At 44.3% G+C, this 26,765-nt stretch overlaps 1 protein-coding gene across 9 annotated transcripts in view; it reads right to left on the bottom strand.

The window, feature by feature from the left end:
* The window catches only part of LOC137425176 (ERI1 exoribonuclease 3), a 317,378-nt gene that overhangs the window by 155,595 nt on the left and 135,018 nt on the right, over nucleotides 1-26,765 (bottom strand). For all 9 annotated transcript variants that reach the window (XM_078773403.1, XM_078773392.1, XM_078773408.1 and 6 more), the window contains exon 6: nucleotides 8,302-8,374. In XM_078773403.1, the coding sequence (XP_078629529.1) occupies nucleotides 8,302-8,374 (73 nt within the window). The remainder of the gene's footprint in view (nucleotides 1-8,301; nucleotides 8,375-26,765) is intronic.

Below are 26,765 nucleotides of genomic sequence, written 5' to 3' on the forward strand. Positions count from 1 at the left end.
CCTCGTCCGGGTGGTGGGGTTGCTATCTTTACCAAAAACTCTCTTCCTCAATCTCCTTGCACTGCCCTCTCTCCACCCCACCCCCAGTAGTACCTCTGGCTACGGCTTCCTCTCCGCTCCCACCTTTTGTTCATATGTGTTCTGTTCCATCCTCCAAACAGTGATGACTCCATTTACATTTCGCTGTCTGACAAGATGAACCAACTTCTATCCATTCATCCCAACTCTCTCTTCTTCATATGTGGCGACTTCAACTCTCATAATGCCAGCTGGCTGGGTGTGAGTACCTCTCTCACCAGCCAAGGCATCTCAGCAAAGGACTTCTGCGACTCATTGGGACTGACATAATCTATCAATTTCCCGACCCGGATCTCAGTCAATGGAGCATCTTCTCTTCCAGACTTGGTTATGACAAACTTCCCTGCAAATGTCTGCTGCTCTTCTTCTGCTCCAATCGGTTCTTCTGATCATTTCCTTGTTTAAGTGGATATCTCTCTCGCCATTCTCAGAGAGCCTCCTCAGCGTCGGCGAGTCTGGCATTTTACTCAGGCCGACTGGCATGGTCTTCAAGCAGCCATCAATCATCTGGACTGGTCTCCGATCTGTACTGCCTCTGACATCAACTCTTCCTGGGAATTCTTCCAAAGTAAACTGCTCTCTCTCATGCACAGATTTATCCCATCTCGTCTTCGGTTGTCATACCCTTCCTCCCATCCATGGTACACTGAATCTTGTGGTGAGGCAGTTGCCCTGAAACAACTTACCTTTGCCTCTTGGAAGGCTAATCCATACTGAAGGCAATCTCAATTCCTTTCACAAAGCTCGGAACAAGTGTGTGTCTACCCTCAGGAGAGCCAGGAAGCACTATCTCTCGACTCTCAAGGCTGAACTCTCAAACCTGTCTCCTTCCTCTAAATCCTGGTGGCGTTTGGTCAAATCTGTTTCTGGTGTGTGTTCCCCCTCCATCCCCTCACTTACCTCAAACGGCTACACAGCCGACACCGCACGTGACAAAGCCGAATGCCTCAACTCTGTGTTTGCCTCAAAATATTGTGTCCCAAACCCATCTCTCTCTGTACCCACCTTACCCAGTCGAACCCAGCTGCTCCTGGACTCTGTGTCCTTCTCTCCTGACAAGGTGGAGACGTTTCTGTCAAACCTCGACTCTGATTCTGCAACTGGACCAGACGGCATCAGCCCACGGGTCCTAAAATCCTGCTCTGCCACTCTTTCACACCTGCTCTTCAACATGCTTCACACAAGAAAGGTGCAAAAACAGATCCTTGCAACTACAGACCAATCAGCCTGCTCACAATAATCAGCAGGTCATGGAATCTATCATCACTTCAGACATCAAATCCCTCCGCTTCCCCAATGGCTTGATCTTAGATCATCAATTTAGATTCAGAACAGGTCATTCTACTCTGGACATGCTGCTTCTGCTGTCTCAACAATGGATGGAGGTCCTCAATGCGAAACAGGAAATCAGAGCTGTCTCCCTTGACATATCTCGTGCCTTTGATACGGTCTGGAACCCCGCCCTGCTCACCATACTCTCCTCGTATGGTATCCATTGAAACCTCCATGCATGGCTTGCAAACTTCCTTTCTGGTCGCAGTCAATGTGTGGCCCTGAATGGAATTCTCTCTTCTCCCCTTTCTGTTCAGGCTGCAGTTCCTCAAGGCAGTGTTCTGGGCCCTGTGCTTTTTCTGGTCTTCATTAATGATCTCTCCGACTCTCTGGAAAATCCTCTCTATCTCTTTGCTGATGACTCCACTCTCTGCCGCTCCATATCTCAACACTCTGATCGGCAGGCAGCAGCAGCCTCTTCACTCTCTGTAGACCTGGACTTATCATAAACTGTTCACGGACAATATCACAAACTTATCAAACAAGTGGAACATGTCTTTCAATCCCGACAATACTCACACTCTCACTTTGTCTCGCCGAAAAGACCATCTGGACAACCCTCCCATCTACTTTCTGAACAATCCTCTTGAAGAAGTTCTGTCACTTAAACTTTTGGGTCTCACAATCTGCCATGATCTTTCCTGGGAAAACCACATTTCCAAGCTGGCCTCCAAAGCCAGTCGCCGTCTGGGCATCCTCCATCGTGTGAAGGCCTTTCTGGGCACATCTGAGCTGCTCACAACATACAAAGCTTTCATCAGCAGCTCACAGAATACTGCTCTTCCCTCTGGGCTGGTGCTCCTGCCTCACACCTAGCTCGGCTTCACGCGGTTGGAACCAAAGCATTCAGAATCATTGGAATCTCCTGCGATGAAGCTGATTCTGAGGGCCTTTCTCTCTCTCACCGCAGGCAGGTAAGTGGTCTTTCTGTCTTCTACCGACTCCTGTCCGGCCTTGCTCCCCCTGTTCTGTCTGTGCTCTGTCCCCCAAATATTCCTGCAGGACACATACGATCTGCCAGCAACCCCACTTCTGGTGAAATTGCCAAAATCAAGACTCTCTGCTCACCTTTACTCCTTCATTCCTCTTTTCTCATTTTCTCATAGAAGTGTTCATTTGCTTTATACTGTGTACCCTTCCATCCTTCCCCTTCCACAGATCTACCGACATCCTTGTTCTCTACTGTCGTTGTGCTTGTGTGCTTCCCTCTCTCTCCCCCTGTTGTCTCCCGCTCCCTTCATTGTATCTTTTCATGTGCCTGTGCATGTTTTCATGTTCAATGTGCTAGCTCTTACACGAGCCTCGATTCTGCATACAAAAAATAAAAAATAAAATACAAAATTGCGTATTAGGGGTCATAAAGGGTCTTCAGGTTCAAAAGGGTCATCAAGGTCTTAAGGGTCTAAAGGGTGTATAGGTTTAAAGGGTATAAAGCATATCAAAAGGTCCAAAGGGTATAAAAGGGTAAAATGGTCTGAAGGGATCTCAGAGGACTAAGGGGTCTAAATATCTACTTGTCTGAAAGGTACAGTGCCTTCAGAAAGTCTTCACAACCCTTGACTTTTTCACATTTTGTTGTGTTACAGCCTGAATTTAAAATGGATTAAAATGAGATTTTGTTTGGCACTGATCTACACATAATACCCCATAACGTCAAAGTGATTTTTTTTTGAAATTCTTACAAAAAAATTAAAAACGAAAAGCACAAATGTCTTGAGTCAATAAGTATTCAACCCTTTTGCTATGACACTCCAAATTGAGTCCAGGTGCACCCAATTTCCTTTGATGTATCTACAACTTGAATGGAGTCCACTTGTGGCCAATTCAATTGATGGGACATTCTTTAGAAAGAAACACACCTTTCTATACAAGGTCCCACAGTTGACAGGGCATGTCAGCAGAAACTCTTCCATAAAGTCCAAGGAAATGTCTATAGAACTCCAAGATAGAACTGTGAGGAGGCATAGCTCTGGGGAAGGGTGTAAAACAATTTGTATAGTGTTGAAAGTTCCCAAGAGCACAGTGAGCTCCATCATTAGGAAATGGATAGAATATGGAACTACCCAGATTCTTCCTACAGCTGTCTGTACAACCAAACTGAGCAACCAGGCAAGAAGGAACTAATGGTGATAAAGAATCCAATAACCACTCTGACAGAACTACAGAGTTCCTTGGCTGAGATGGGAGAACCTTCCAGAGGACAACAGTCTCTACCGCACTTCACAAATCTAGGCTTTATGCCACTCCTGCAAAAAACATGACAGCATGCCTGGATTTGCAAAAAGGCACGTGAAAGACTCTGAGAGCATGAGACAAAATATTCTGTGGTCTGATGAGACAGAAATTAAACGCTTTGGCCTGAATGAAAAGTGCTACATCTGGTAGGAACCTAGCACAGCTCATCCCCCATCGAACACCATCCCTTCAGAGAAGCACAGTGGTGGCAGCATCATGATATGGAGATGCTTTTCAGCAGCAGTGACTGGGAGACTTGTAAGGATAGATGGAACAATGAATGGAGCCAATACAGGCAAATTATTGAGGATAATCTGCTTCAGAGTGCAAAAGACATTAGACTGTGGCAAAGATTTATGTTCCAACAGGACAATGACCCCAAGCATACAACCAAAGTAACACTGGAATGGCTTCAGAACAAGAACATGAAAGTCATTGAGTGTCCCAGCAAAAGCCCAGACTTGAATCCTATTGAGAATCTGTGGAAAGACCTGAAGATTGCTGTTCTCCCGACGCTCCCCCATACAACTTGATAGGAGCTCTTGATAGAGAAGAATGGGAGAACTCCCCAAATCCAGATATGCAAAACTGATACAGACACACCCAAGAAGACTTGAAGCTGTAATCGCTGCCAAAGGCGCTTCTATGAAGTATTGACTCAGAGGGTTGAATACTTATGTAAATTAGATATTTCTGTATTTCCTTTTAATTATTTTGTAAATGTGTAAAAAAAATTCCACTTTGACATTATGGGGTGTAATGTGTGGATTAGTGACAAAAAATTAATCCAATTTAAATTCAGGCTGTAACATAACAAAATGTGAAAAAGTCAAGGAGTGTGAATACTTCTGAAGGCACTGTATGTTCCAACCATCCGTAATTAATATAGACTAGCCGAAACCCGTGGAACATCCACGGAAGGGAGGATGTGGTGTATGGATAGAGTGTACCATTATGGATGGCATAGGGGATTTGCTTGTCCGAGTAAGAGTTAGGAAGAAAGATGAGAATGAAGAGTGCGGATATGAACAACGTATTTATTGCAATCTACTTAAATGACAACGCTACGATATACTTTTGAAAAATGAATGGATTCGTAATAGGAATCGGCATAGCACCACTCTGGGATTGTCCACTCAGTGGACGGCTTGCTGTCGCCTTTGACTGTCCAATCAGCGGACGGCTTGCTTCGCCTTCGCCCAGCAGACGCCAATACGATGGCGTCGTAAGATGGCAATCGTATCGGCAGTTAATCGGATGCTTTTGGGCCCCAACGTCGGCTAATTCAGATTTTCGAGTATGCCTGTACGCGATAAACAAAGAGCGCGGTTCGTAGATCGTAAATCCATTAGTGCCGTGGGCATCGGGTCACTGGGTGCGGCGTATATATATATATATACATATATATATATATATATACATATATATATATATATATACATATATATATATATATATAAATATATATATATATATATACATATATATATATATATATACATATATATATATATGTATATATATATATATATATATATATATATATATATATATATATATATATATATATATATATATATACAGACTTGGCATTTAATACGGAATATTTTTTTTGTGGGGGTGAACTTACTTTTCAAGGTGACTTAGAACCAAAAGTTCATTGGAATTATGTTGAAATTATTCTAGATTTTGTTAATGTGACCTTTAAAAGAAACAAAAACCACATTTGACATTTCGAAGCAAATAAATTGATCCTTGAAAGTGATGTAAACTGATATCGAACTCAATTCACGGACAGTACTGTGTTAAACTACTGTACGTTTTCCAGAAGTATCTCTTTATTTTGCACATTATCCCAAAAAAATTTCAACAAAAACAAAAGCTAAATTATGACTGGGATTACGGACAGTAAAATTACAGTTCAGTACCTCGTGTAACCCCCACAAGCATTCAGGAGAGCACGTACACGTCGAGGCATGCTGTTCACGAGATTTGCTAAGGTTTGGACAGGATTCGCTTGCCATGCAGTGACAATAGTCTGCTGCAATTCACGCACAGAGGTAGGCTGCTGGTCCAAGTTGTAGATTTGCCGCGTTAATTCTGCCCACAAGTTCTCTATCGGATTCATATCCGGGGACATGGCAGGCCACTCCATATGCTCTACACCATGGTCAGCAAGAAAGTGTTGGATCATGCGAGCACGATGAGGCCGTGCATTGTCATCTTGGAAGACAAAGTTTCCTCGAAAGGCTGCACGAGCAAATGGAAGCAATGTTTCTTCCAGAATGACCCTGTACTTGAACTGGTTCAGGTTTCCATTCAGAACAAACAGGTCAGTTTTGCCCCCTGCATGAAAAGCATCCCAAATGGTCACCCCACCACCTCCAGCTTGGACTCTTGGCACTATACAATCTTCGTTGTGGGCTTCATGCACTTGTCTGCGCACTCGGACGTGGCCATCTTGACGATAGACCAGAAATCTAGACTCGTCACTGAAGGTCACGTGATTCCAGTGTCTTGGCTGCCATTGACGGTGCTCTCTGGCCCACTGCAATCGGCGCTGGCTGTGTTGTCTGGTGAGACGTGGCTTTCTCAGGGGATGCCTGGCACGATAGCCTGCTTGAACCAGTCGTTGGTTGACTAGCCTTCTGGATACAGGCAAATTTGTCAGTTGCTGCCACTCAGCCCTAAGCCGATTAGCTGACTTGGTACGGCCATTGCAGACTAACCGGTGCAGCTGGCGATCATCTCTCCTTGTGGTTCTGCATGGACGTCCTGGCCTCGGTATTGGAGTAGGGACACCCCTCTGAGCATTTCGTTTCAGGATCTTTGACACCTGACCTTGAGTGATGCCATACTGCCGAGCAATAGCACGCTGTTTCATGCCAGAATTTCGTAAAGCCACCACTCCATGACAAACAGCATTGTCAAGTTGACGGACCATCTCCAGAGGAAGCGGCAATAACTTTTGTAGACGTGCAGCAGTTGTTTTCCACTAATACAGAATGCAACAACCCTTATATACCCGATTGTGAAGCCAATCGTCAAATGTACCTGTCCTTACATTTTGTCACGCCACCTGTGATATAATCCTGTTATTGACTTCTTGCTGCGAAAGACAATCAGTGACATGGTTCTTTCAACAAAGACATCACCGAAGGGTGAAAGAAACTCACCAGATTGATATACTGAGTTCAGAAAGTAAACCCAAGTCAAGAAAAAAAAATATTCCATATTAAATGCCAAGTCTGTATATATAAATAAATATAATAACCACCTTTAGAGGCCATTTTTCCCCGCAAAGCAGGGGTTGGCCTTTTTCGGGTACCGTGGTTGTTGTTGTTTTTCGGTCCCCTTTTTGAAGCAATGTTTTACGGCCGGATGCCCTTCCTGACGCCAACCCTTTTTGCCGCCTTTAACGACAAACAGGGAATTACCAGTGAACTGGTACTCAATTAGCCGACCTCGGAAGGATGACAGGCTGAGTCAACCCCCCTGGCGTTAATTCAGCGATCGACCGGGATTCGAACCCAGGATCCTAGGATCCTAAGCCGGCACCCTAGCCGCTAGCCCAACACCAGGGCTGTATATAGCAGGCTATCTCAAAAATTTATGGACGGATTTGGACAAAACTTGGTGAAGTGGTTGGATGTGTGACGAGGACTAATCGATTCGATTTTGGTAAAAATCTGAATTTGAATATGGATTCGGATACGAGAATTATTTAATTTTTAAGTGATTCTTCACCATTGGAAGATAGGGCTAAAACTGATACATCGCACGATATCTAAATGTTGTGGACGGATTTGGACGAAACTTGGTGGAGAGGTTGTGTGTGTGACAAGAACGAATCGGTTCGATTTTTGTAAAGATCTGAATATGGATTCGGATAAGAGAGTTATTTAATTCTTAAGTGATTCTTCACCATTGAGAGATCGGGCGAAAAGCGATATGTAGCATGATATTTAAAAAAGTTATGGACGAGTTATGACTAAACTTGGTGGACGAGTTGGGTAGGTGACGAGAACAAGCCAATTAGACTTTGGTTCAGGTCCGAATCTAGATCCGGATTATCAGTGGGATACAAAACATAAACTGTTCAGCCTGGCGGAGGTATGCTCTCTACCGAGTGCCCTTATAGTTTACTCATTTACCCTTTTTCCTCTGTTGGTTCGTGATCCGCTTTCCCAAAAAGACGTCCAGCTCCTTCACAAGCAGTAAACAAAAACGAGCTGTAATAAAATACTTGAGCTGTCGATCGCTCTGAACAAATTAAAACAAGTCGAAAGGATCAGGGTGAAACTAGCAACGAGAAAAATGAAACTAGAAAAATGGTATGAACGCTTGTTTGGGCTTTTCAACCTCATGCAACTGTTATGTAAAAATAATTAAATCATAAATGAGCAAAAAGTAGGTAAAAAACAAACACCCCTGCCACAGCTAAAATAGAGTAACAAAGAAAAGAATGTCATGGTAACAAAGAGAAGGAATCCAGAACAACTGTAATCTCGTTGAGCTCCTCGGCTACCCTCATTATGGTACGCATAAATCTTTGCAGACATGACCGATGGGATATACAACCAAATTGTACATTTTCACTGGGTCACACAAGCATTTCCTCACGTTGGTTAGCATTCACCCAGTCAACCAACATACCTTTTTGATATTGACCCAGTTATGAAAATATTCCGGTAAAGGCAGCCCCAGATGCTTGCACTGTCCAGGTAACCTGCAACACAGATTCCAACACGTTAACCCAGAATGGCTATCGATCTGACAGTCTAGGAATCACTTGCACCTTTGCTCCTTGGCGGACACAAGCTCGGTTAGTGTGATGGTTGGAGCGTTCGCCCAGAGACTGAGAGATTGGCGGTTCGAATCAAACCTTGGCCGGGTTATACCAAAGACATTAAAAATGGTAAGTGCTGCTTCCTTGCTTGATGCTCCGCATTTTAAGAGGATAGAGCATGGACAACCATAGTACAGGCTTTGATGGGCCCAATGGCTTCCTCCTGCATTGAAGTTCCTTCTGAGGGCACTCATATTATTTTCCTGCACCCCCGGAATGTTCCATTATTGTTTTTGGGAGCACAATCCGACTTCGTGCGGGATGTCTCGGCGAGCTCTATAATGTGTTGTATGAGGGCAATAAATATCCCACCATTGTCATTCTACAAGGAACTCGGTGTAAGGGTTGAGCTAATTGTTCATTCTGTCCGAAGGTAATGCCTGAATATAAAGCTTCATATAAATGCATTTAGACATCTTGAACTAGGGAGGCTCATAAAAACCCCCGCAACAACATCTTGGAGCAACAATATTGGTGGAATGGGAAGGCCAGGACGACGCTGTAATGCCAAGTGCAATATCGTCAGATAAAACGCATCCCGCTGCGGTGGTTCTTTTTTAATCCAATTGGCTGTCTCTGTTCACATGGGATCCCAACTCGGTGTCAAATAAACTGTCCGAACCAATCTGAGAAAGGCATTCCCCCTTTTTCTGATAAAAGCAATGGGATTGGGGATGCGTCCACAAACTAAACGGCTTCCTTTCCACACGGGCACGACACGGTGAGTGTAACCACGCAAGGCATTCTTCTCTGCTGGCATGATCCCCTTTGGGAGCATGCAAGTCAGACGAGCCTGTAAAAGATTTCAAAATGGACACCATTGCATTCAAGTCAGTGGTGCTGACAGAAAAAGGAGCAGAGATCATTATCAATACCATTAGAACCCAAGGATTTATCAGGGTGGACATCGTCATCCTACCATTGCTCTTTAATTCAACCCCATCCTCCTCCCAATTCGCTCAATTTAAGTTGGTGATCCATCCCCTTCTTTGTACATCCTCATGATTCCCCTTTAAAAAAAACATCTTATACTACCTTTCTTTGGCATCCTGAGTCGCCTTTTGTCGAGGACATGTTCCGGTGACTGCCCGTTTACAGCGGCGGTTCGAGATCGCCAGTGTTAAACCCCCTTTTCATTTTAGCAGTTTCAATTTATTAAATCCGGGCCTGGGCTCCGATACCTGGTTTTTCAGCAGAGACAAGGGGCTGAGCGGCTGACAGGTGAGAAACTGTGGCATGGAGCCGATTTAAGACCCTAATACATGTGCAATGAGATCAAGCGCGCACCGCGTTGCGACGGAGAGGTCCGGCGAAGCGTGGCCGCTGTGAAATGCTTTTCGCTTTTCAGCCACTAAGCCTGCCCGGGAAATTTCATCTCAATCCCGAGATAGGTGCAGACATGGCGCCGACGGCTTAACAGATGTGCCGAGATGCGGGGCGCGAGCCGTGGGGCAGCTTTTACAAATAAATCCGTCACGGCACGCAAGCACCAGAGCAAGGCGGCCGAAGGGGGACGGAACCCGTGCTATCTCGAAAGTAGTCGCGCCGCACATTAAACTTTGTAGGTTTTAAGTGGATCAGACATTGAACCACGTGTGTGTGTATTCAACGTAGGAAAAAATCACCGCACATGACAATAAGCACGAGGAAACTTAGAATCCATTCAGATTTTGTTGTAAGGGTTAGGGTTAGGGTTAGGGTTAGGGTTAGGGTTAGGGTTAGGGTTAGGTCTAGGGTTAGGGTTCGGGTTGGGTTTTATTTTTCAGAACAGAAAGCTTATCTTTCTTGTAATAGTGAAGGCAATTGCAAATTGCTTATCTTTTTCTGGAAATAAGTCCAGAGGTAAACGACGATAGTTGGGTTTTCCTTTTTTGATGTACACACCATTCAACCATCTTGGAAATAATTGATGAATACAAGGACCTTGTGGACACAGGAGGAGGCTACTTGGCCCATCATGCCTGTGCTTTATCCAAATCTCAGACATTAAACCAATCCGTTTATTTAATTAATTACACGACTGGTTGGAGGCTGTGGATGAGTGAGGCGTAAAGGGGAGTGGGGGGGGGGGGGGGGTATAGGGGAAGGGGAGAGGAAGAGTGGGGAGGGGATCAGTGGAGCATACACAGGGACATCACCAAGGTGTTATTTTATCATTACTCGTTGGGCTGTTGGTCAGCCATTCGACCAATGATGGTACTTCGGGTTAGTGATGCTACTATTACTATTATTGATGCTAATATGACCCTACTGCAAAGCCGCAATGAGCCGGTGAAGCCAAAGCCTCTTGCCACTATTTCACCCATTACTATGGCATCAGTAGGTTAGGTAGTTGGTAGTAGGTAGGTGTAGTAGGTACCGTACCTGGTAAGACTTGGTAAAAGAGAAGAGCAGACAGTCCTCCCCAATACCTACATACAATAAATGTCACAAGAAGCTTAAGGAGGTAACTATACGATGTGCTAGCTCAGGGCCTATTTCAAGAAATTTTATAAGCTTTTTTGAAATATTTTTTCAAATGCTCGAATCTCATTGGTTCCGGTGTTTGGTGAAGATTTTCGTTGAAGATAACCAGGGCCCGTGCGGGCCCGGGAACGAGGTTGGTCTTAAAGTATTTTAATTACAAATTAGAGGTGCATAAGATGGTGAATCAAACAAAGACGGGTGAAAGAAACTCTTATTGAACTTTTTCGCAATTTTTTATGCATACTTCCGCATCCGCAAGATTGCGGCCTCCATGGAGCGATTCGGTGCGTCAAAGCTTCGAAATTCTCAAAGGATCCAGCAAAATCTGGCTTTTCAACATATAAATACGCATTCATTCACAACACTGGCTTCGCCAGCTACTATTGTTATTGATACTTTTGCTGGTGATGCCATGCTCTTAGCCATATGATGCTCCTATTATCATTGCTGTTAATATTATTAGTATTAATTAATATATGCTTTGTTACAATGCTATCATTATTTTTGTGATTTATTTAAAAATGAGAATGGGCATGCCGTGGAGGGACCTATTAAGCTGCTCTATACACCTTAACATGGCGTGCGTTTAGAACATGGGAATTCTTCCTGATTACGTATAGTCTGTATATTGCAAAAGACTTTTCATGTTTATGTGGAGTGTTTTTAAAGGGGTGTAATGGGTCTCAAGGTCTACAGGTCTAAGGTGTCTAAAGGGTGTAAAGGTCCAAAGAGTCTAAGTGGCCGAAGGAGTCCAAATGATCAATGAGGATATTTAGGGTTATGAGGGTCTAAAAGGTGTGTTCTCATAGTAGTTAGGGTCTAATGGGATCCAATGGGATTAAAGGGTAAAAAAGTTATTAAGGGGTCCAATGGTCTAAAGTGTCAAATTGGTCTGAAAGAGTTAAAAGGTCTAAACAGTGAAAGGGTCCAAAGGATCTTCAAATATCTTAAGGGTCTAAAGGGTATGTTCCAATAGTCATTATGGGTATAAAAGGTTCGGGTCTAAATGGTTTTATAGGGTCTAAAGGGATATAAAGATGTAAAGAGTCTACAGAGTCTTAAGAGGTCGAAATTATCTATGTGGTCGAAAGGGTCTGATAGTTTAAAAGGGTCGAAGGGTTTGAAAGGGTCTAAGTGGTTGAAAAGGGTCAAAGCAGCCCAAAGGGTATAAAGGTCTTAAGGGGTCTAAAATATCTAAAGGGGTGTAAATGCCTCTAAAAGGTGTCAAGGGGTCTAAAGGGTCTGCATATCTAAGGGGTCTACAGGGTGTGAAGGGGTCTATTGGGGTTTAAAAGGTCAAAATGTGTTTAAAGTGTCTCAAGGCATCAGAAGGCCTAGAAGGGTCAAAGGGGTGTAGAGGATGTACATTCTTAGAGGTGTCTAAATGGTGTGAAACGTATTAAAGAATCTTAAAGATTCTTAAAAGGTCTAAAGAGTCTAACGTTCTGAATGGTCCAAATGGGTCGAAGTTGTCTCATGGGTCTAAAGTTGGCCTCCAAAGCCAGATGCCGACTGGGCATCCTCGGTCATGCAAAGTCTTCTCTTGGCACACCTGAGCTCATATCTACCTACAAGGCTATCATCCACAGCTTGATGGAGTACCCTTTAGAACCCATTAGAATTACCCTTCATAACCCTTTAGAATTAAACATGGTGGGTTAGAAATGTTCTTCTTCTTTATTTTTGACGGACGGGCGGACATAGCCAAATATTGAAGCGGCTTCACCACTTAATAATGAACACCTGACACATTGTAATACAAGCACTCAATGTTTGTCCACATAGCTTTGCAGCTGCAATTTACCTTTTTTTTTTTTTTTTTTTTTTTTTTTTTTGTATACAATATCGAGGCTCGTGAAAGAGCGAACATTAATCACACAGAAAGACAAACCGACACATAAAACATATAACATAGGGAGCGGTAGACAAGATGGGGAGAGAGGGGGAAGGACACAAACACAACATTTGAGAACAGGGACCGAGAGACATGGAGACATCGAGAGATCTGAGAGAGGGCGAGGGCTTTGGGGGGGGGGGGCGTGGGAAGGGGGCAGTGGGAGAGGTATAAAACATATGGACACTGCCAGGACTTCCAGGAAAGAAGTTGGAATTTCAAACAAGGTGGATCTGGGGTGAATTAGCGGGGGTAGAAAAGATCAAGGTTTTGGATGGGGGAAGATAAGAGATGGTGGTGAACAGCTGTTTTAAAGACCTGGAGGGAGGAGTGGGATTGAAGGGAGTGAGGGAGTTTGTTCCAGAGGCGGGAGAAAAGAGGAATGAAAGAGTGAAGGTGAGCGGAGAGCCGAGATTTCGGCAGTTTAACCATCAGAGGGTTGCTGGCAGATCTTGTGCGACCTGTAGGAATATTTGGGGGACAGAGCACAGAGAGAGCTGGGGGTGCAAGGCCGGAGAGGAGTCGGTAGAAGACAGAAAGACCACCTACCTGCCTGCGGTGAGTGAGTGAAAGGCCCTCAGAGATAGCTTCATCGCGGGAGATTCCAATAATTCTGAAAGCTTTGGTTTCAACAGCGTGAAGCCGAGCTAGGTGTGAGGCAGGAGCACCGGCCCATAGGGGAGAACAGTATTCCATTGAGCTGCGGATGAAAGCCTTGTATGTGGTGAGGAGCTCAGGTGTGCCGAGGAAGGACTTCGCACGACGGAGGATGCCCAGTCGGCGACTGGCTTTGGAGGCCAGCTTGGAAATGTGGTTTTCCCAAGAAAGATCATGGCAGATAGTGAGACCCAAAATCTTGAGCGACAGAACTTCTTGGAGAGGATTGTTGAGAAAGTAGATGGGAGGGTTGTCCAGTCGATCTTTTCGGAGAGACATAGTAAGAGTGTGAGATTTGTCAGGATTGAAAGACATGTTCCACTTGTTTGACCAGTCTGTGATTTTGTCCAGGTCTTCAGAGAGTGAGGAGGCAGCAGACTGCCGATCTGAGGGAAGAGGAATGGAGCGGCAGAGAGTGGAGTCATCAGCAAAGAGATAGAGAGGATTTTCGAGAGAGTCAGAGAGATCATTGATGAAGACCAGAAAAAGCACGGGGCCCAGAACACTGCCTTGGGGAACTCCAGCCTGAACAGGAAGAGGAGATGAGAGAAACCCATTCAGGGCCACACGTTGACGACGACTAGTGAGGAAGTCCGCCAGCCATGCGTGGAGATTTCCATGGATACCAAAGGAGGAGAGTTTGGTGAGCAGAGCGGGGTGCCAGACCGTGTCGAAGGCACGTGATATGTCGTGGGAGACAGCTCTAATTTCCTGTTTGGCATTGAGGACCTCCATCCATTGTTGAGACAGCAGAAGCAGCATGTCCAGAGTAGAGTGACCTGGTCTGAAACCAAATTGATGATCAGAGATCAAGCCATTGGAGAAGAGGAAAGATTTCATATCAGAAGCAATGATGGATTCCATGACTTTGCTGATAATTGGGAGAAGGCTGATTGGTCTGTAGTTGCTAGGATCTGTTTTTGCACCTTTTTTGTGCAAAGCGGTGATGTTGGCTGATTTCCAAGCAGATGGCAGTTGACCTTGAGCAAAAGAGAGGGTGAAGAGAACAGAGAGAGGGTGAGATAGAGCAGCAGAGCAGGATACCTTCTTTATTTTCTCAACACAAGATTCGTCTTCGTTGATATATTTGTATTTCCCTGGTGCTCTGATTACACCATCGTGCGACACCTCGGTGACGACTTCTCTGATCTGGATTTGCTGCACAGTCTGTTCGATAGCTCGATCAGAGATTTCTCGATTCCAGATTCGCCACAAGACTCACCCAGAATCTCGATCCGGGCGACGGGAATGCTGTATCACTCCGGGCTGACCTCCCCTTTTCCTTCCCAGCCCACAAATTGGTTGAGCAGTCCACCCGAGACCCGAAGGCCTGATCTCCCTCCGTGTAACCCCTCCAGTTCACATCCGCACCTCTCCCGTCCCGCCAAGCAATACTGGAACTACATTTTGGTAAGTACCCCCATAAGTATACCATACTTGGTAAGTACCATAACTGTTCATTTAATTGTCCACTTGTTTATTAGCCCCTGTTGGACTTAGTCCAAAACGGGGGCTTATGGATTGGGTCTCACCCGTCCGTCTGTGTGTGCGAGCATCTGTAACCATATCTCGGAGATGTATGGACCCATTTGTTCATACTTGGCACAAATACAATATATAATGGTATACATATGCACATCATTTTGTTTCGCTATGTGATCAAAGATGGAGGACTGGCGGCCATTTTGGTTGTCAAAAAAAACCAGATGTTGAACACGTCCTCAAACATTTCTCGGACAAGCATTTACCGATCTTATTCAAACTTTGCAGACAGATAATGAATGATGGCTTACATAAGCCTGTCATTTCTTTTCGAGATCAGATCCAAGATGGACGACTGGTGGCCATTTTGTTATTAAACGTGTCCCCAACTATTTCTTAAACATGCATGGTCCGATTTTGTTCAAACTTGGCAAAAGCACAGTACATGATGGAATACACATGCACCTCACTTTATTTTGCAATCTGATCAAAGATGACCGACTTGTACACTGGCGGCCATTTTAGTTGTAAAAAACCTGATATTGACCACGTCCTCAACTATTTATTGGACATGCATTTACCGATCTGGTTCAAACTTGGCACACAGAAAATGAATGATGGGTTACATATGCATGCTATTTTTTTTCCGAGATCAGATCCAATATGGTTGACTGGCGGCCATTTTGTTATTTAAACGTTTCCCCAACCATTTCTCGACATGCACGGACCAATTTTGTTCAAACTTGGCACAAAGACAATACATGAGATGATACATATGCAGAAGATTTTGTTTTGTAATCCGACCAAAGATGGCCGACTGATGGCCTTAAATCTGTACAGCAAAATTACTAAAACCATGGGGCTATGACATTTTACGTCTTTTTCTTCTTGTTTAATTTGTGCTCTGTATTGACTTGTTTCATGTTTCTTTCTAATATGTAGTTAAGTGAGGTTAAAGTTATGTCAGGGTGATCAAAGATTTGCCCTGGGAACACATCCTACCATTATAACACAATAACTGTGGGAATATCTTGTCTACTTAATGTCGTTTTGCTTAACATTGCACTTTCTAGGAACGCATCCATGACGTTAAGTGGAAATTTGCTGGAGTGTGTTTTAAATTAACAATTATACAATCTATTTCAGAAAATATAACTGCAATTTTTATGTATTTATGCAATTAAATGTCTTAAACCATAGATAAATCGATTCTAAATGAAAGTCGAGGCCCAAACTTTCAGGAAAAAAGTATTGACCTGTAGGCCAAAAAAAATACGGTACATACCCATGTTCATGTATTGTTACGTGTTCCTCCACGACCTCCTGGTCTCGGTATACCTCCGAACCCCGGGAGGAATCACGGCAGAAAAATATATACTACTCCGTGTCAGAATCAATAAGGAAACCACACCAATGGGTATAACAAACCAATAATATATTAAAAACCACACAATAATAATATTACCAATAATGATGGCAAATCTAGACAATCAATATATCTTAGGTTGGTACCAACACTAAGTCACATAACTCACTGCGTTCCCGGTGACTGGAACAAAAACCCCTCAATGTCTCTATAACTCAACGGAGATGAGGCGACAGGGCGATGGCAAGTAAGGAGGTGTAGGCAAGGCGTGGACTGTCACGTGATCCACACCACCAGCAAACGGGCAGTGGTAAGGGAACTCCCAAAGACACGATCCAGACGTGCACATGCACCGTTCAATCAGCGAACCGCAGTGCAATCTTCAAACGCCGCTTTATTGCACAGCCGTCCCCGGCAAACCACCGGAGGATAAGCCCAGCCAGCGCGACAAAAAACCTTTTCCGATGAAGGTAGCGCGCGGGGCGAAATGGCGGACGGCTCTCACTCAAGCCGCGGCATCGAGGTGAAGATTCTCCGGAACCTCACGCCTGTACCTGGCTTCGCAGGCTTTTCCACAACTCCAGCGATAACACCGATCGCACGAGATTCCTTACAAGGACTCAAAGTTCACTCGCCATGTACGCTCGACCACGCTAGGTGCGGAGCTTTTCCAGAACGCGTCGTTTCACTCCTCATGCCTTCTTCTTCTTTCCCGCCTTTTTCTTCCGGGTCGGTTTCCTGTATAATTTTACGTTAACCTTTTAAACTTTAGATAGCTGTTCCTGAATACTAAACCGTTTGAGAATAATAATAATACATGATATCAGAAACATGTCAAGTGGGTGAAAACCACAACAGCGGAAGTGACGAATCCGTAACAGTATGTGTTACACCAAACCACATGTCCAGCGAATGTTTTAACAGTTTGAAGTTCAGTACAAATGATAAATTGTCCCATCCATCCATTACTCCTTCCATCTTCACTTGTGTGCAGCAGCTTGTATCCTCCTACCAACCTCCTTTCCTCTCCATCTGGTCTCCTGCACTCTCAACACTTCCAACCTCTTTCTCTGCATCATCTCCACCACCTCGAACCCTCTCCCCTCCACTGATCCCACACTACCTAGCCTACCTAGCCTGACCTTCAAACTACCTAGCCTGACATCGCTTCTGAACCACTACCATTTCTAGCATCACCTGGCAGAGCCAGTACCATCTTGATCAGTTTGGGACGCTATGGTCATTAATCAGCAGTGCTGCCCGGCTGACTTTTATAATATAACCATAAAATGAAGGTTGCACGAACTTTTGATTTTATCCTGTCGGCTGGCTTATCTGCTGTTCAAGCTGATACAATTGAGTTGCAAAGCGAGGGGGGCAAATTAAGGGGGTCCTTAATGAGGCCAAACCAGTACGATTGAGAGGCATACTCAATCAATGGGGCTTCCGAGGTTGATTCCTCACCTGTCTCATTGAGCAGATGGTTTAATCCTCACCAAGTCACTATCAAAACAGAAAGTGACATTTTGCTTCATTCAGCAATAGTGCAAAAATTCATTTGAAATGCCTTTTTGTTTTAAACAAAGAAAGGCTTATTCCCCAGAATAAATAATGCATGCAATTTCTTGTTTTGGAATATCAGTTCAGTATTGGAGGGCTATGTTGAAAAGATCTTTCAGTGGATTTTGTGCTGTGCTGTCTGTGTTGTTCGGACAGAGACCATGCCAAATGGAGATAAAGGTCAATCTTAGTCAGATGGTTAGATGATCATTACTTCGGTATATTTAGACCCAACACGGGGTAGGTGATGGACTCGCTGACAGCAGAAAAAAGGTCACATTATTGGTTCCCAAATGAGTACATATTACTAACTGCATTATTTTACTGCCAAGCGATGCTATGACAGATGCATCTGCCAATATCGGAGCTAATTACAGGAACACAGTATATTTAACCCACAAGAAATCTCAATCGATTCGAGAGCCTGTACTCGATATCAGTTCCATTATTGACAATGCAAACTTTTTTTCTTTTCTTAACTCACTGCCAAAGTCTTAACAACTTCTTCAGGGATATGTAAGGAACTCGGACACAAGAGGAGGCCATTTGGGCCATCATGTGTGTGCCCTATACACACCACATTGATTCATTCCATCGATTTATCAACTTAGATTGACCGTGGGGTTGGGTAGGAGTACTGTAGGAGGAATGGGAACAACAGCATTTACATTTCCTGAAACATCCCAAGCATAGGCCTATGTATGACATCTTGGGAAACAAGATCATGGCAGACTTGTATTACACTCCCAAATGCACCTTCAGCATGTGGCAATATCTCCATTACTTTACGGAACTCGTATCATTAAAATAACTGGGCACGTGCCCCCACTCCCTCTCCACCACTGCCACCCCACATGCCAAGAGTTCAACCAGCTGCTGTACCACAAAGTGGGGTCAAGAAACTCAAATCAACTCAGATATTTATTAAATAATTAATTGAATGTGTCGCCATCACAAGGTATTGAACAAAATCAAAGGTATAAAAGAGAGAAATTAATAAATAAATAAATAAAAAGGGAAAACCAGGAATATTTTAGGAATTTGAGATAATAAGTGAAACTTGAGGGAGATATGATATAATTGACTTGAGTAGAAAAAAATGAGTCGGATCGATGAGTAGGAAAGAATTTGAGTCATTAATCAAAGGAAATTAGTGCATTACCAAAAGTTTGTTCAAAAATAGATGGTCTTAAATGGCAGTGGGAGTAGGGGCTGAATAAATATCAATAGCGACAAAGTTACAAAGCTTGAGGGCATGTTATGAAAAAGTTTGGTCAATCGTAAAGAGGCTACAAGAAGAAGAAGAAGAAGATTTGCTGAATTGTGGAAAACAACTCGACCCGAATGGTGATGTACAATTGGAAAAAAAAAACAATTGATAGCGGCCAGTGTCATGGATCACAGGTCAAAAAGTTTTAAATGGTCACATGGATTTGCAAAAGTTTCATACAGCAGTTTTTAGTAATAGGGTTGTTACAAAAGAGAGACCCCAAAAAGGGTTGTTAGTTGTAGTCAAAATTATACTTAGAATATAAAATAAATGGAAAATGATAAATGAATTTGCAAAACCTTAAATTCACAATCATTTTGTGAAATGCATTTTTTGTTGTTGTTGCTTTTAAAGTGTCAAGAAAACAAGAAAGGAAGAAATAACAAACTTCATCAAAAATTGTTTCACCCAATGGTCAAGCCAATAAATAAGAGTAGATATGTTATAAAAGTTTCTATTTGAGCATCTGTGTTAAACTGAATCCGGCCATGGGGATAAGGCCCCTGGAGCTGTCCGAGTGCCCCGGGGGCAGTTGGGATCATGTCCAGACCGTGGCCCCAGGACCTTCTGATGGAACCCGTGTGTAGGTGGGATCCCGTCCACGGAGCCCTACCAGCACCTCCGAAAAGGCCCTTCTATACTTCCTGCTAAAGCTTGGAGGTCGACTTCGATTGTTTAAATGTGTAACTTGACAGTTTTTTCTGAGTACCCAGAAATGGGGTGCACATTTAGTAACATCGCAGAAAAATAGTTAAAATGTAAAATAAAGATATCAAAAAGATTTGCATTGATCTAATGCTCACATAGGAGCTTGTACGTAAATCGTATGGAGGACGGGGCCAGAAGGATACTGTGACTCTGGCCTACAAGTGCTTCAGACAATGCACAAATACACATATTATATTGGCTTTGAATCAGATGTGACACCAGAAGAAACTAAAACGGCACTCAGTAGAGAGCATACCTCCGCCTAGTTGGCCATATCACTCAATGGTGAAGAATCACTTAAAGAATTATACTAGTTGGATCTGGATCCGGATCTTCACCAACATTGAAACGAATCGTCCTTGTCAGACACCCAACCGGTCCACCAAGGTTCGTCCAAATCCGTCCACAACTTTTTGAGATATCCTGCTATGTATCGTTTTTGGCCCAATCTCCCAATGTTGAAGAATCACTTTAAAATTCTAGTAGCTGAATCCGAATCTGGATCTTCACTAAAATCTAATCATTTCGACCTCGTCACATATGCTACATCTCTGCCAAATTTCGTCCGAATCCGTCCACAACTTTTTGAGATATCTTGTTCACAAATGGACAGACAAACGGATAGACAGGGGTGAAAACATAACCTCCATCCACCTTTGGTGGCGGAGATAATAATCTTGTGAAGCCTTTCAATAAGCACCAGAATATCCTCTTTCAATTGAAATAAAATCTCACATCATGGATATGCATGCACCTTGGGCTCCAAGCCTAACTTGGAAGTAACAATTACTCCCCAGAATCGATAGTTTCTGATGCCCACACCCCCAAAACCAAACCCACAACTGACCTTGTGGGTGGAAGGCGGATGAGGGGGCACCCGAATCCATCGCCCAGGATATAGCAATAATGTATGATAACACTTCCGCAATGGTTTTAATCAACAGATACAGATATACAGCAGATCCTTTTGAGAACCTTGAAGGAGTTCTCCAAGGATAAACACGAATGCCTTTCTTGTTCCTTGCACTCCTTGACTATGTAATGAGGACCACGATAGGTGAAGACAGCAGAATATTGGGCTTCACTGGAACGCTGAGAGGAGGCTAATGAAACCAAGCTCGAGGGCTAACTGACCTTGAACCTCAACGACGACATTGCTTTGTTTTCTGACACACTCCGCCAGGCACAGGAACCCCTGATTAGAATGGAGAAAATTGCAGCAAAGGTGGGGCCTTCACATGAACATCACACAAACAAAATTGATGCAGCGCGCCCAGGTTTCTGAAAAACTGGTTACATGCAAAAGACGTAATCTTACTGGAGAGATTTATTTATATACATGATCGAGGCTCATGAAAGAACCAGAGCAGAATTGAAGGGAAAAAAATGGAAAGGGGAAAAACACCAACGGCAGAGTTTTTTTTTTTTTTCGTACACAAGATCTAGGCTCGTGAAAGAGCTAACAATAATCACTCAAAAAGACAAACCGACACTTAAAACACAAAATCAGGGGAGCGGTCGACAAGATGGGGAGAGAGGGGGAAGGACACAAACACAACATTTGAGAGCAGGGACATCGACAGAAATGTGGGAGGGGGAGGGCTTGGGGGGAGGTGGAAGAGGTATAAAACATATGAACACTGCAAGGACTTCCAGGAAAGAAGTTGTAATTTCAAAAAAGTGGATCTGGGGTGAATTAGCGAGGGTAGAAAAGATCAAGGTTTTGGATGGGGGAAGATAAGAGATGGTGGTGAAGTGAGACTGATAGTGAGATCAATGGGGGATGTGGGGGTGGGGGGGTCGTGGACAAATGAGAGTGAACAAGCTGCACATAAGATGAATGAAACACAGGAAGAAGAGGAAGGTGGGGATGAAACAGAAAATGAATAAAACAAACGAAAAGAAGTGAGGGAGAGTGGCAAATCACAATAACCTGGAAAGAGGGAGTGAGGGATTGGGGTTATTTCAGGTAGAAGGGATTATGAGTATGGATGGGGGAAGGCCTGAGGCAGTGGTATACAGCTGTCTTGAAGCCCTAGAGGGAGGAATGGGACCAAACAGACTGGGGAAGTTGGTTCCACAGGGGAGCGGAAAAAGGAACAAATGAGTGGAGGAAGTGAAAAGAGGAACAAACTAGAACGGCACTCGGTAGACCGCATACCTCTGCCAGGCTGACAAGTTTACATATTGCATCCCACTGATGGGCCAGATCTGCATCCAGACCTCCAAAATAGAATTGGCTTGTTTTGTCACCTACCGAAATCATCCACCAAGTTTCGTCCGCATCCATCCACAAATTTTTTGAGATATCATGCTGCATATCGTTTATGACCCCATATCTCAATGATGGTGAAGAATTATTTAAAAAATTATAGTATCCGGATCCGGATCTTCACCAGCCCTTTTTGCAACCCCAACCTGTCCCCGAAATTTCGTCTGAATCCATCCATAATTTTTTGAGATATCCTGTGCACAGATAGACAAACAGACATGGGTGAAAACAGAACCTCCATCCACCTTCAGTCATGGAGGTAATTAGTGGAGATCACGTGATTTTCAATATATCTCAGGTCCTAGATAGGCTAAACCTGATCAGAAGGATGTTGAATTTACGAAGGCTAAGGCGTCGACAGTCTGCAGGAAGTCCGATGTATCTCATAAGAGGAAGCAATGAATGTTTTGAGGGCAACGGTGAAAAGCATTCTTCTGTCTACGCTTATTGCTGGATGTTCACAAAAACACAAGACAAAGACAGGATGGACGAAATGCCTGATGGCACTAAACACGAGTCATAAGGATTGTTATACTGAAGAGTCTCCAAAACCTTGAAGGGAAGATTCCTCTAATTTGTTAGTCACTGTATGAGCAGTCAGGAAGGACCAGTCTCCAAATTACTGCCAACAGAAGCAATCACACAGTAGACGTGGCAGGGCAGACTGAAGATCATAAACCATCTATACTGACCAGCTTGGCAAGGGTCAGGGAAACGAGTGGAAAAACATGGAAAGGGGTTAAATATTATCACTAGGTACGACTATGACTCTGATGATGACCAATCCTTTTTGCATCGTGATGATGTATAGAGCTGCCAAAGTAGTTGATGACGGTCATTGACTTTTTATCACGTGTCAAGCGAAGGTCTTACTCATCACCCCCTCATGACACCGCACACAAAGAAAAGCCATCGATGAAAATGACCCGAAATGTTCTACAAGTTAACTTTGTCACGGACCTCGGGGCCGTACAGCGTTATTGTGTCAGCATACGCTATGTGACATTACCCGGTTTGACGAGTTGTGCCAGGAGCGATGACGGTGCACCTGCGGAACACACACAAGTAGAGATTCGGACAGAGATTCGCACGGCCGAGACATCACCTGTCACTGCGCGCCACTTTGATTCATGCCATTTGCCCATCAGTAATTGGATTCCGTTTGTCCTAGGCCCGGATACAAATGCAAATCTCCATAACATTTTGTAACGCGCAACCTGTCAACACTTTGGTGCGGTGACTTGCATGCGTGCTGCGAACCATTTCATCGAGAGCAACGGGAAAGCTCCGTCCGCCGATGTGCTATCTATCCGACCCTACATCAAGCATCTGCTTTACAAAATGCCCCGGAGCGCAAGGTGCTTGCTCAAGCGAGTCACAGTGGCGTTTCTGACATCATTATCCAGGTTTTGACGAATCACACCGGAGGCTGACACCGTGGATGATCCTAACACGCCGTGAGTTGCGGACAAAATGCCGGCACGCCTACAAATCTCATGTTCGAGTTGCAAAATGTTAATTTCCCTGTTAATGGGGGCAAAGACAAGATATTACGAGGTCATAAAGGGCTTGTTTGTCTGTTGTTTTTGGAACTTCCAGGCTTCTGTATGTGTGGGCAAACAAACAAAGCCATCATGCATTTAACACCAAGCAAAGTATGAGGATGTGTTTCGTCCGTCCCTTGACCTGTTACTCAAGCCATTACACTGGCACTTGTCTGTGGGAGATGCCATTTTTCGGTGGCCATCTCAATTGAAGGTGTCGGAATTAGGCCAGGAAACGGACACACAATGATCAACTCTCTTTAGAAATACATTTTTGGACTTCACACATCTATCGACAACTGACTTCTGATGGACGGGGCAGCCGCCTTAATGTTCCCTCTGAAAAAAAACTGTGTCCTATATGATATAACATGCACACATGAGGGACTAGAACATCAGTTTATAATTAGATCTTATTCCATGAAGAATCAAGTCCAGACTGTTTTACACGTGCACTGGGATGAGTGGGATTGCAGGATAGCAGAGAGGTGTGCGGATTCGCTGCTGAGCTGTCTAGCCTGGGTTTGAATCGCGACCCAGCTATAAACTGTCATCCCGGTTTCTCACAGTCAGGGTAATTCATCAATGTGTGTGCCTCAGACGGACATTAAACTGGGCGTCCCTTTTTCCGGCATTAGTTAGTGGACGTTAAAGATCCCAGTGTCGTTCATGAAGAATAGGCGAGCCATCGCTGGCACCATGAACAAATTCCAAATTCCTGAATTCAAAAAGACTTTGGGCAAGCTTCTCCATGCCAAACCTACAAGAACATGGGAATAATTGTGGCCATCAAAGAAGAAGTAAATGACTATGACTGCTCTAACCTACAGGGGGCACAGTATCAGCAGCACAGCCACATCCAAGCAAATGATGCTGCCCGCCGCTATGTGCTGCATATGAAACAAGAAAAAGAGCAATCAGAGATTGCAAACCCTTGCCAGGATGTATTTTCAGTGTTTTTTAAGGCTTTTGTGTCAAAACAAATATGGCGGCCAAACCACGTGACCGATAACATCATTTTTTTTCTAAACTAAATTATTCAAAGATTATGCTCAAGAAATTTCATCTTGATCAGATGAAGTTTTGCACTTGTCGAATTATGATGTCATAATGGAGGCACCTATGAATGAAAAATGAATGAATGAATGAATTTTCTTTTTTTTTTCTTTCTTTTTTTTGTATACTGAATCGAGGCTCGTGAAAGAGCTGACATTTACTTCACAAACAAATCAACCAGACAAACAAAATATATAAAAAGAGGGAGCAGAAGACAAGAGAAGGGGAAGCACACAAACACTTGAGAGCACACAACATTTAAGAGCAGGGAGATGTGTGGGGGGGGGAGAGGGCTTGGGGGGAGGAGGCGTGGGAACGGGGGGTGGGGGGGGGGGTGGGAGAAGTATAAAACACAAAGACACCAAGGACTTCCAGGACAGAAGTTGGTATTTCAAAAAAGTGGATTGGGGTGAAATTAGCGGGGATAGAAAAGATCAAGGTTTTGGATGGGGGAAGATAAGAGATGGTGGTGAACAGCTGTTTTAAAGACCTGGAGGGTGGAGTGGGATTGAAGAGAGTGAGGGAGTTTGTTCCAGAGGCGGGAGAAAAGAGGAATGAAGGAGTGAAGGTGAGCAGAGAGTCTTGATTTTGGCAGTTTAACCATAAGAGGGTTGCAGGCAGATCTTGTGCGACCTGTAGGAATATTTGCTGGACAGAGCCCAGAGAGAGCTGGGGGGGCAAGGCCAGAGAGGAGTCGGTAGAAGACGGAAAGACCACCAACCTGCCTGCGGTGAGTGAGTGAGAGGCCCTTGGAGTTAGCTTCATCGCGGGAGATTCCAATGATTCTGAATGCTTTGGTTTCAACAGCGTGAAGACGAGCTAGGTGTGAGGCAGGAGCACCAGCCCAGAGGGGAGAGCAGTATTCCATTGAGCTGCGGATGAAAGCCTTGTATGTGGTGAGGAGCTCAGGTGTGCCAAGGAAGGACTTCGCACGACGGAGGATGCCCAGTCGGCGACTGGCTTTGGAGGCCAGATTTGAAAGGTGGTTTTCCCAGGAAAGATCATGGCAGATAGTGAGACCCAAAAGCTTGAGTGACAGAACTTCTTGGAGAGGATTATTCAGAAAGTGGATGGGAGGGTTGTCCAGTCGGTCTTTTCGGAGAGACATCGTAAGAGTGTGAGATTTGTCAGGATTGAAAGACATGTTCCACTTGTTTGCCCAGTCTGTGATTTTGTCCAGGTCTGCAGAGAGTGAGGAGGCTGCAGACTGCCGATCTGAGGGATGAAGAATGGAGCGACAGAGAGAAGAGTCATCAGCAAAGAGATAGAGAGGATTTTCAAGAGAGTCAGAGAGATCATTGATGAAGACCAGAAAAAGCACAGGGCCCAGAACACTGCCTTGGGGAACTCCAGCCTGAACAGGAAGAGGAGATGAGAGAAACCCATTCAGGGCCACACGTTGACTACGACTAGAGAGGACGTCCGCCAGCCATGCGTGGAGATTTCCATGGATACCAAAAGAGGAGAGTTTGGTGAGCAGAGCGGGGTGCCAGACCGTATCGAAGGCACGTGATATGTCAAGGGAGACAGCTCTAATTTCCTGTTTGGCATTGAGGACCTCCATCCATTGTTGAGAAAGCAGAAGCAGCATGTCCAGAGTAGAGTGACCAGGTCTGAAACCAAATTGATGATCAGAGATCAAGCCATTGGAGAAGAGGAAAGATTTCATATCTGAAGCAATGATGGATTCCATGACTTTGCTGATAATTGGGAGAAGGCTGATTGGTCTGTAGTTGCTGGGATCTGTTTTTGCACCTTTTTTGAGCAAAGCGGTGATGTTGGCAGATTTCCAAGCAGATGGCAGATGACCTTGAGCAAAAGAGAGGGTGAAGAGAACAAAGAGAGGGAGTGAAAGAGCGGAAGAACAAGATTTAGCACCCGTGGGCTGATGCCGTCAGGTCCAGTTGCAGAATCAGAGTCGAGGGTTGACAGAAACTTTTCCACCTTGTCAGGAGGAAAGGACACAGAGTCCAGGAGCAGCTGGGTACGACTGGGT

This window comes from Myxine glutinosa, chromosome 1 (assembly GCF_964187855.1).
Source record: "Myxine glutinosa chromosome 1, kmMyxGlut1.1, whole genome shotgun sequence".
Classification (NCBI taxonomy): domain Eukaryota; kingdom Metazoa; phylum Chordata; class Myxini; order Myxiniformes; family Myxinidae; genus Myxine; species Myxine glutinosa.